The sequence below is a fragment of the Saimiri boliviensis genome, chromosome 4 (genome assembly GCF_048565385.1).
Source record: "Saimiri boliviensis isolate mSaiBol1 chromosome 4, mSaiBol1.pri, whole genome shotgun sequence".
In the NCBI taxonomy this organism is placed as follows: domain Eukaryota; kingdom Metazoa; phylum Chordata; class Mammalia; order Primates; family Cebidae; genus Saimiri; species Saimiri boliviensis.
Window position 1 is genome coordinate 33131366 of NC_133452.1, and position 12107 is coordinate 33143472.

The 12107-nt window shown below is 43.4% G+C and overlaps 1 protein-coding gene across 3 annotated transcripts in view; it reads left to right on the forward strand.

Moving 5' to 3' along the window:
- MAP3K5 (mitogen-activated protein kinase kinase kinase 5) overlaps nucleotides 1-12107 on the forward strand; it is a 236862-nt gene that overhangs the window by 166870 nt on the left and 57885 nt on the right. For all 3 annotated transcript variants that reach the window (XM_074397398.1, XM_003932483.4, XM_074397397.1), the window contains 2 exons: nucleotides 72-205; nucleotides 11496-11623. In XM_074397398.1, the coding sequence (XP_074253499.1) occupies nucleotides 72-205; nucleotides 11496-11623 (262 nt within the window). The remainder of the gene's footprint in view (nucleotides 1-71; nucleotides 206-11495; nucleotides 11624-12107) is intronic.

Sequence of the window (12107 nt, forward strand, 5' to 3'; positions counted from 1 at the left end):
AAAAAAAAATGATGTTTGAAATGTAGATGAACTAATGTTTCAATCTTTTCTCCCTGTTTTTCCTTTTGTAGTATGACTATGAATACGATGAAAACGGTGACAGAGTCGTTTTAGGAAAAGGCACTTATGGGATAGTCTACGCAGGTCGGGACTTGAGCAACCAAGTCAGAATTGCTATTAAGGAAATCCCAGAGAGAGACAGCAGGTACAGTAACTGTGGCTACTGAAAGCTGTTTCTAAAGGACTTATGAGTTGTTCATAGCATTTTAGAAAACCCTTGATGAGATTCTAATGAATGAAACTGAAAACTTCATTGTGTGAATTAGCTCCTTCTGAGGTTTAGCTGCTACATCATTCAGTGTTTGAAGTACAAGACTGCTGGGGAAGAATGGGGCTTTCAGAGACTAGGAAAGAGAATGGCTCTGTGTGTGTTGGGCTCCAGCTGTCTTGGATAAAGGTGGATGTATTATGTGAGTAGATGGGGAATAGCACTATCAGAAATGGTTTAGGTTGGAGCCAGAAGTTCTAGGTTCCCATCAGGCATGCGAGGAGCTTGGAAGTTGTCATTTCATCTTAACAAGTGGAAACCTGAACAGACTGAAATCAGTGTCTCTTCTTGAATCCATCACAGAAGTGAAGTAGCGAGGGAGGCAGTTGCCCCTGAAATTGGAGAGACAGGCGACGTGAGAGACTCGTAACTTTCTGAGCAGAAATCCATGATCACAAACCTCTGTGGCAACCAGTGCTGAGCTAGGACAACCAAACTGCAACTCACAAATCTCTAGAGGCCCAGTGTGAAGTCTGAGTTAAAAACTCCAGCCGGGGTTGGATATAGTGGCTCACACTGGTAATCCCAGCACTTGGGAGGCCAAGGCGGGCAGATCACAAGGTCAAGAGATCGAGACTATCCTGGCCAACATGGTGAAACCTCGTCTCTACTAAAAATACAAAAATTAGCCGGGCGTGATAGCGGGTGCCTGTAGTCACAGCTACTCGAGAGGCTGAGGCAGGAGAATCACTTGAACCCGGGAGGCAGAGTTTGCAGTGAGCTGAGATCACGCCACTGCACTCCGGCCTGGTGACAGAGCAAGACTCTGTCTCAAAAAAACCAAAAAACCGAAAAACTCCAGCAGGACCCAGTCACTAAGGGGTGGGGGTGAGGGTCCTATTTTCATGAGTTTTGGAGCTTTACCAGGTCCTCCCAGAGACCTGAAATGAGAGAAATCCCATTGTACTTCAGTCAGCAAGAAAGGAAAAGTCACCATTTTTAAATATGCTAGAGCATTCTGTTCTTAAAAGGCCTGTCCTCAAGAGACTCTATTTTACCAGAGCCTAACCAAACTGGGGAAAAGGGAATACGAAATTCAGCCCAACTCTAGCTGTCCTGTCCTACCTAAGGGGGCTAAAACTAAGAAGCACTTGTAAAATTCACAGCCCAGGGGCACAGGCTCACTAAAAGACAGAGACCTGATCATAGACCTATCGAACTCCTCGCCTCCCTGGCTGCTTCCCACCACATCACTAAAGGCATGTTTACTGCAGTACCTTCACCGAGGACATCATGTCCACCTTTCTTACTTTCTTTTTTTTTTTTTAGACAGAGTCTTGCTCTGTTGCCCAGACTGGAGTGCAGTGGTGCCATCTTGGCTTAATGCAACCTCTGCCTCCTGGGTTCAAGTGATTCTTCTGCTTCAGCCTCCTCAATAGCTGGGACCACAGGCACATGCCACCATACCTGGCTGATGTTTGTAGTTTTAGTAGAGACGGGATTTCACCATATTGGACAGGCTAGTCTCGAACTCCTGACCTCGTGATCAGCCCGCCTCAGCCTCCCAAATTTACAGGCATGAGCCACCATGCCTAGCCCATGTCCACCTTTCTATAGAAAACTATAAGGCATACTAAAAGACAAAAAACACAGTTGAAAGCAATGTAGCAAATGTCAGAACCTAAACCACGATTCACATGCTTAGGACTGTCGTGGAAAAGTAGAGACTGTGCAAAAGCAGGTGGTAATGCAAGCTCAAGGGATGGAAATCTTAGGAAGAATTTTTTTAAATGCTAGAGATCAAAAACAGTAATAAAAGTGAAGAATGCCTTTGATGGCTTCATTAGTAGACTGGACACAGTTGCAGAAAGAATCTCTGAGTTTGGGAATATATCAGTAGAAACTTTCGTAACTGAAAAAGCAAAGAGGAAGAAGACTGAAAAAAACTGGAACAATAGCCAAGAACTATGGGACAAATACAAAATGTATAATATATACATTTTTGTCTTTAAAAGTAATTAATGGCAGAAACTGCAATTATTTTTGCACCAAGCCATGCTTGAAGAAATGAGTTGAACTTTACATAGTGAGGCCTTGTGGAAGGTGGAATCTTTTTTAGGGACAAAAATGTTGTTCAGGAAACTGAAGCGCTCTGGCGATAGGATTATCTGTGGCTCCGTGCTCAGTGCTCTGCCTTATGGCTCCAACTAATAATTCTGTCTTTGCTCAACCTCAAGATTTCTGCTGCCTCATGGCTTCCCTTTCATCTCTCTGTAAGACAGTGCTCCTATAATCAGTGAAACACAGTTATAGTGTATGCCACAGAGTTGTGTGTCTTGTGTATTCAAAGTCTGAAAGAGAGAGGATTGGATTATTTAATGGATTGTTATTATTATCCTTATTTGGCCAAGATTTAATGCTGGACTGCATTGTGGGCTGATTCTGGCTGCCCTTGAGTCCGCATTCTGTGGCTGTGGTAGAGGGCCATGTGATCAGCCTTCCTTAGGAAGGACCCGCCCCTGAGCTTCCCTGGTCACCTGTCCACCCCACATCTCCAGTTATAGATCTTTTTTTTTTTTTTTTTTTGAGACAGAGTTTCATTCTTGTTACCCAGGCTGGAGTGCAATGGCGTGATGATCTTGGCTCACCGCAACCTCCGCCTCCTGGGTTCAGGCAATTCTCCTGCCTCAGCCTCCTGAGTAGCTGGGACTACAGGCACGGGCCACCATGCCCAGCTAATTTTTTGTATTTTTAGTAGAGACGGGGTTTCACCATGTTGACCAGGATGGTCTTGATCGGTTGACCTTGTGATCCACCCGCCTCTCAAGGTTAACATGACCAAAACTGAACCTGGATTTTTTTCTTTTTTCAACTTTTATTTTAGAATCAGGGGGTACATGTGCAGGTTTATTACAAAAGAATGTTGTGTGGTGCTAACGTTTGGAGTACAGATGAATCTGTCACATATACCCAGGTAGTGAGCATATTGCCCAATAGTGAACCGCAATTTTATTTTCATTTATTTTTTTGAGACAGAGACTCACGCACTCTGTCATCCAGGCTGGAGTACAACGGCCCCATCTCAGTTCACTGCAACCTCCACCTCTGAGTTCAAGTGATTCTCATGCCTCAGCCTCCCAAATAGCTGGGATTACAGGCACGTGACACCATGCCCAGCTAATTTTTGTGTTTTTAGTAGAGACAGAGTTTCGCCATGTTGCCTGGGCTGATCTTGAACTCCTGTCCTCAAGTGATCCTCCAGCCTCAGCCTCCCAAAGTGCTGGGATTATAGGTGTGAGCCACCATGCCTAGCCGTGAACCTGATTATTATGCCCAAATGTTCTCTCCAGAAAGTACTCCTCGTGTCAGTCACTGTCTCCCCATCCATCCAGCTGTGCAGGCTAACCCCCAGGATTCATTTGGATTCCTCTCTTTCTCTTGTGCTCCGCATCTACTCCATCAGTAGGTCATACTGTTTGTTGTATCATCCTCTGCTATATATTCTGAACCTCTCTACTTTTTCCAGTCACCACCGCTGCACCTCTAATCTGAGCCTTCAGGCCACTCGCCCAGACTCCTACTAGTCTGTGCAATCACATCCTAACTGCTCTCTGCTTTCACTCTTTCCTCCACTACTAGTCTATCCTTCTTGAGGAGTCACAGAAGTCTTTCTGAAGTGAAAACCAAATCGTGTAGTGAAAATCATGTGTCAGTGGAGGTCCATCAGTTGTAACGAATGGATCACTCTGGTGTGGAAGGTTGATAATCAGGGAGGCTGTGTCTGTGTGGGAACCAGGGGTGTATGGGAACTCTCAGTACCTCCCTCTCGATTTTGCTGTGAACTTACAAACTGCTCTAAAAAAATAACATCTATTTTTAAAAATCACATCATGTCACTGCTGCCTAAAACCCTTCAGTGGATTCTAATGGCAACCAGCATGAAACCCAGAACCCTTACTTTGAATCACCAGGCCACAGGCGATCTGCTTCCTCTGTGGCCTCACCTCCGCTCCAGCCACACTGGTGTCTCTCTACTGGACATACCAAGATCAGCCCAGACCTTGAGAAGATTGCCTCATTTTCATCATTGCAGCTTTAATTCAAATGTCAAGGCCTCAGAGAGGTCTTCTCTGACTGCCGCAAACTGAAAAAGATACCCCCTCCCATGCAAGCGCTGTGCCTGGTCCCAGCTCTTTATCCTTAGTGTTTGACTTTCACACTGCCTCCAGGCTCCATATGCCAGAAGGAAAAGGAAAACAGAGCTTTCCAGAACTGCCCGGTTCCCCTCTGCTGCACTGGCCCAAAATACCTACCCCTGCTTACAAGGAACTAGCAACTCTGGCTTTTTAGCCAGCCGTTTGTTTCTCCAAAGTCCTAGAAATAGGGAAGCACAGATATTAGGTAAGCAAACAGCTGTCGCTGCCTGCCGCATGCGTAGTTTCATTCAATGTCGTATTTGTTGGGTATTGTTTCAGAGTTTCCTCTTAGGTAATTCATGAGAGGTGATGATGGATTCTTATGAAACAATAATAGAAATTACTCATTAAATACTTAGGTAATATATATAAAGTTGTCATCTTAAATGTTTTCTTTTGGTCCTACAGGTTCTTAAGGAGCGTAGATATAGTGTAGACTTCGAAACAATGTGAAATTTAATGAGGTCATCACTATCAAATTGCTGCAGCCAAATTCACGAACCTTTAGCCACAGCTCTCTTCTCCCGTCTTGATAGATTTAAGTGGACACTTGGAAGAAACCCACTTTTAAAATCACTCTGTAGTTTAAGTTTATTCAAATGCTGCTATGCACACACAAAACACACCAATACCAGCAAGATGTTTCAGCTCCTGTTCGGTAACAGCGGAGTTGGTATATGCAACTTGTGCCTGACAAGCCCTTATCTTGAACGGCTGGTGCAGGGCATCTCCTTGTTAACAATATAAAGAGATTACAGACAAGTCCATTATTGTGAAGACACAGCAAACAAAGTTGTTTCTGTCCATGTGCCCTGGAGGGGTGTGGATGTTCCGTTGAAAAAGATAGCAGTTACGGTTACAAAGGATAATTGCTAAAGTAATATGATGTGAATAATGCATGATACAACCGCAGTGTATACTAAACTACCATCTGTAAACTACCCTCAGAGCAATGAAAACAGTTTCTCCTATGTGTTTCTTTCATGTTCTCAAACCACTGTCAGAGAATCAAAGTGGTTGTAAGAGAGAAGAGGTAGATGTAGTATGTTCTCATCATCTACCCCCAACTAGTTGTTAATCTCAGGTTGGCTTTTTTTTTTCTGATATTTTACATACCATGAACTGGTTATTTCTTTATTTTATTATTTTATTTTATTTTCGAGATGGAGTTTCCTCCTGTCACCCCGGTTGGAGTGCAGCAGTGCAATCTCGGCTCACAGCAACCTCTACCTCCTGGGTTCAAATGATTCTCTTGCCTCAGCCTCCCAAGTAGCTGGGATTACAGGCGCCCACCACTACGCCCAGCTAATTTTTATATTTTTAGTAGAGACGGGGTTTCACCATGTGGCCAGGCTGGTCTTGAACTCCTGACTTCAAGTGATACACCTACCTTAGCCTCCCAAAGTGCTGGGATTACAAGAGTGAACCACCGCACCCGGCTGTGGACTCATTATTTTTATATAATTCTTCACCAGCTGTATATGAGAGTCAGCAGGGGAATTTTTTTGTTTTGTTTTGTTTTTTAATTGTACTTTGGACTCTGGGGTACAGGTGCACATCCTGCATTCTACATAGGTACATACATGCCATAGTGGTTTCCTGTCTCCCGCCACCGACCCCCTCTGTTGTTGTCTACATCAGGCATTTCTCCTGGTGTTATCCCTCCCCATCCTCCCCCCCCCCACTGTCCCCCTCTTCCCTTCCCCTCTACCCCACCACCTACCCCAGTGTGTGATGCTCCCTTCCCTGTGCCCATCTGTTCTCATTGTTCGTCACCTGCCTATGAGTGAAAACATGCAGTGTTTGGTTTTCTGTTCTTGTGTCAGTTTGCTGAGAATGATGGTTTACAAATAGAGCCAAATCATGAGCAAACTCCCGTTCACAATTGCTACAAAGAGAATAAAATACCTAGGAATACAACTAACGAGGGATGTAAAAGACCTAATCAAGGAGAACTACAAACCACTGATCAAGGAAATAAGAGAGGACACAAACAGATGGAAAAACATTCCATGCTCATGGTTAGGAAGAATCAATATTGTGAAAATGGCCATACTGCCCAAAGTAATTTATAGATTCAGTACTATTCCCATCAAACTACCATTGACCTTCTTCATAAAACTGGAAAAAAACACTTTAAACTTTATGTGGAACCAAAAGAGAGCCCACATAGCTGAGACAATCCTAAGCAAAAAGAACAAAGCTGGAGGCATCAGGCTACCTGACTTCAAACTATACTACAAGGCTACAGTAGTCAAAACAGCATGGTATTGATTATTGGTACTGGTACCAAAACAGAGATGTAGACCAATGGAACAGAGAGGGGAGTTTTTAAAAACACTGATGCTCAAACTCTACTTCCAGAAATCCTGGGGTGGTCCTGGACAGTTAGAAGCCCTCTAGGAGATGTAACTTTCCAGTCAAAGTTGGCAACCACTGGTCTAGATGGTTAGCAGGGATTTGACTCAGACGGGGTAGTCTGGAGATACCTATAGATAAATAGTTTTGTTAAAACCAAGTATGTAAGTATCTCTGATTATCTAGGCCATTTCTTCTTTGCCTTCTTGCAAGTAATTGAGAAGAAATATTATTTTCTTATAATTCTTATAGACAAGCATAATGTGTTGATGTTAGCAGATTATAATGCCATCCTTGTTTCATGCTTGGCACTTACACTTAGTGAAAATGCTGGGTGTTTGTAATATTTTTTATATTGGAGAATAGTGCTCGTCCTTAGCTAAGTTGGATTCTATTATTGCAAATTTTGTGCTATCTCCTTAGTTTAAATAATGAGGTAAGAATATTGCTTCTCCAGGATCTTTTTTTTTTTTTTTTTTTTTTTTTGAGGCGGAGTTTCGCTCTTGTTGCCCAGGCTGGAGTGCGATGGCACGATCTCGGCTCACCGCAACCTCCGCCTCCTGGGTTCAGGCAATTCTCCTGCCTCAGCCTCCTAAGTAGCTGGGATTACAGGCACACGCCACCATGCCCAGCTAATTTTTTGTATTTTTAGTAGAGACGGGGTTTCACCATGTTGACCAGGATGGTCTCGATCTCTTGACCTCGTGATCCACCCGCCTCGGCCTCCCAAAGTGCTGGGATTACAGGCTTGAGCCACCGCGCCCGGCCTTCTCCAGGATCTTAAGTCTGAGCGTTGATGTTTTAATTTTCAGTAGAGGATCAGGAGGTGGGAGCGTTTTGATTAATAATTAACTGAGGGCCCAGCATGGTGATGCATGCCTATAATCTCAGCACTTTGGGAGGCTGAGGCTGGCAGATCACATGAGCTCAGGAGTTTGAGACTAGCCTGGGCAACATGGCGAAAGAAAAAATACAAAAATTAGCTGGGTATGGTGGGGTGCGCTTGTAGTCACAGGTACTGGGGAGGCTGAAGTGGGGGCACTGCTTGAGCCTGGTAGGCTGAGGGTGCAGTGAGCTGTAATCGTGCCACTACACTCCAGCCTGAGTGACAGAGAGAGACCCTGTCTCTGGTCATCATCATCATCATCATCGTCATCATGTTAGTTGGTTGTTTCAGATATTTTTTCTTTATCTCTCAACTCTGTAGAATACAGAGGCACAGTATTTGCCGCTAATGCATATCAAGAGCAGTTATGAGCCAGGTTTGGTGGCTCATGCCTGTAATCCCAGCACTTTGGGAGGCTGGGGCGGGCACATCATCTGAGGCCAGAAGTTCGAGACTAGCCTGGCCAACATGGTGAAACTCCATCTCTACTAAAAATGCAAAAATTAGCCGGGCGAAGTGGCAGGCACCTGTAATCCCAGCTACTTGGGAGGCTGAGGCAGGAGAATCACTTGAACCTGGGAGGTGGAGGTTGCAGTGAGCAAAGATTGTGCCATTGCACTCCAGCCTGGGTGACAAGAGTGAAACTCCATCTCGAAAAAGAAAAAAGAAAAAAAAAAACAGGCATGAACTAACATGAAAGTGTTTTTAACCATCATAGAAGAAATAGAAGAAGCAACTTGTAAATGCCCGTGTAGTTGAGAGTCATTTACCTAAGTATCTTATTGGTACCACTATATATTGATATTATTTCTGGTGTTATTTCACTCAAGAAATTTTGGAAATGTTTTTGCTATCTCTAACTGATATAGTATTAAAGTGCTGATTTTAATACCTGCCCTTCATAGTTCCTAAAGCAATTCTAAATAAAGGAAGAATAATAGATCTTAAAAATACATGTCTTTTTGTTATCGTTACTGTTATAGGCTGCTTTCTGGAAATATTACACAGATAATAAAAATTTATTTAAATGAATTTAGATTTTTATAAATTAATTGCTTTACCTATAGCACTTACTCTGAGAAGCTTATTGAAAATAGAATTATTCAGTATTAACCAATGGATTTGTCAGTGTAAGATCTGAGGATTTCCTACATGTAGGACTGAAGCAAATGAGAGACATCAGGTTTGCACTAATATGAATTAGTAGTTAGTGTATTTCATACCTGTAGCCTCCATTATAGGAGATATATATGTACATATTTAATTTAGATTATATACATATCTATATCTCGAGGAATTGCTTTGACTCTATATTTATTGTTGCTGACACCCTACCAATATTTAGCTTCGTTTTTTTTCTTTCTTTTGAGATGAAGTCTCACTCTGTCACACAGGCTGGAGTGCAGTGGCGTGGTCTTGGTTCACTGCAACCTCCACCTCCCAGGTTGAAGTAATTCTCCTGCCTCAGCTTCCCGAGAAGCTGGGACTACAGGCACGTGCTACCACACCTGGCCAATTTTTTGTAGTTTTAGTAGACAGGGTTTCACTGTGTCAGCCAAGATGGTGTCAATCTCCTGACCTCGTGATCCGCCCTCCTCAGCCTCCCAAAGTGCTGAGATTACAGGTCTGAGCCACCAAGCAGGGATTTAGCTTTATTTATTTATTTATTTATTTTTATTGCATTTTAGATTTGGGGGCACATGTGAAGAACATGCAAGATTGTTGCATAGCTACACACATGGCAGTGTGATTTGCTGCCTTCCTCCCCTTCACCTGTATCTGGCATTTCTCCCCATGCTGTCTCTCCCCACCTCTCCACCCCCCACCCCTCCCCCATTTCCCCCCAAGAGACCCCAAAATTTGGGGCTACTGATTTGGAGTGAGCGCCTGCACTAGGCTCCAGCAGACCAGCCTGTGGAACCAAGCTAGAGTTCCACGTCACCAAACCAAAACTAAGCAGTTTACTTGAAGATGTGACCTTCCAGGAAATCAGGAGCAATGATAGCCAAATTCCCAAACAGGCTAGTTTTCAAAACTGAAAACGAAACAGGGTCACAGGGACTGATCAGATGGCACCTAGCCAACCTGAGCTGGCGTGATAAGGAAGTCCCCTCGGCTTTAACCCCTCCCTGCAAGGGAAGTAACCTGAACTAACCCAACGTTAACGACTTGGTTTTTGCCTCTGTTGTTTTTGTTCCTGCTCAAGCTACCTTATGAAAGAAAACCCACTGTTTTGCCATGCCCAGTGGGCCTCCTGTTTTGATTGGATACTGCTCATGACTCATGAATAAAAACCAATTTGATTTTAAGACTCAATTTGCTGAAATTATGTTCTTTGGCAAGCAATACAGTAATTACATTAGGGCTACATTAAATTCAGGGTAGTTAAGAGTCTGTAAAGCTTTATAGGACTTCCAATAATCATCAACAGTGTTCTGCTCCAGAAATACAAAGTAACAATCAATAATTTGATACAGCAACATATATCAAGTACGTAATTTTGAAGTCACACTTTCCATGTGGAGGCTTCATTAGGATTGGGTAAAACTCATGATAGAGTAGAATTAATGGACACAGTAAGGTGAAGATTTTGACGTAAGGGGCTCAACGAGATTTGAGATAAAGTGGTTTTATGTTTGCTATTGAAGAATTGATGGGCCTTTTAGGAAGTTCTGGAATGTGCATTAAAGTTGTTTGCAAGTTTTGTCTTCTTGGTCAAGAGTCTCCTGATTAATAGTAAATTGTAATGGTAAAGTTTTATAGTCAATAATAAAGTTGTGTTGATGAGGCCATTGGGATAGAAAGTCATGTTAATATGTTGACTGGGCGTGGTGGCTCATGCCTGTAATCCCAGCACTTTGGGAGGCCAAAGTGGGAAGATCACGAGGTCAAGAGACTGAGACCATCCTGGCCCACATGGTGAAACCCTGTCTCTACTAAAAATACAAAAATTAGCTGGGCATGGTGGCGCATGCCTGTAGTTTCAGCTACTTGGGAGACTGAGACGGGAGAATCACTTGAACCCTGGAGGCAGCAGTTTCAGTGAGCTGATATGCCACTGCTCTCCAGCCTGGAGACAGAGTGAGACGCTGTCAGGAAGAAAGAAAGGAAGAAAGAAGGGAAGGAGGGAGGGAGGGAGGGAAGGAAAGAAGGAAGGAAGGAAGGAGGGAGGGAAGGAAAGAAGGTAGGTAGGTCCTATTAATATGGAGCAGGCGTCCCCAAACTTTTTACACAGGGGGCCAGTTCACTGTCCCTCAGACCGTTGGAGGGCCGCCACATACTGTGCTCCTCTCACTGACCACCAATGAAAGAGGTGCCCCTTCCTGAAGTGCGGAAGGGGGCCGGATAATGGCCTCAGGGGGCCGCATGCGGCCCACGGGCCATAGTTTGGGGCCGCCTGATATGGAGAGTAAACTGTGTGGATGATTTCAGTTCTCCTGCGTTCGAATCTTGGCTCTGTAACTAGCTTTGGGATCTTGAGCAAGTCAGTCATCCTCTCTGTGAGTCAGTTTCCTCATCTGTAAAATGGGCATGCCAATACTGCCTTCTCATGGAAATGAATTAATGTATACAACTGGCTTTACCTGACATATTTCTCCTCAGATCCTACCATACCTTTAATCTCATAGAATTTAGAATTTACCTTAGGAGAAATAAAGGCCTTAAATGGTTGTTTTGATTTTCCATATGGACATATATTTGGCTGACATTTCTATTTGTATTGTTTAAATTTATACAGTAAAGTCCGGCTACGTAATTAACTCATTGACAATTGCATGTCTTTTAGATACTCTCAGCCCCTGCATGAAGAAATAGCATTGCATAAGCACCTGAAGCACAAAAATATTGTCCAGTATCTGGGCTCTTTCAGTGAGAATGGTTTCATTAAAATCTTCATGGAGCAGGTCCCGGGAGGTAAGAGATATTTCTTGCTTTAAACCATGCATTTGTAGAGCCTTGAAGGGGAGTAAAATTGAATGAGATTTACTAGAGTACAGGTCTTAAGCTGTCTAAACTGAAAGAAAAATTGGACATGCGATATCACCTCCGGTTTGTTAGGAGATGACAACCATAAATGATGAGATTTAGAAAATATCGTAATGTAAAGAGTTCATTCTAGTGCAAAGCTTGAGGACAGCCACCCAGGAAACACAGACTCCGAAAGAATGGGCCAGTGTTCCAAAGTGAGGAAGCTCATGTCTCACTTACATAGGTCAAAGACTAACGGGGTGGCAACATCTTCTACACAAGGTCATTATATTAAGTGGTTACAACTTGCTGTATTCCAAGGTAGATTGTTTTAATTTTCCATAAGGAGGCCTGATGGTCTCAAGGGATCTTATCTTTGGCACCATTCAGTCTTTCCCAATCATTTACATGACAAAAATGAGGAAGAGAT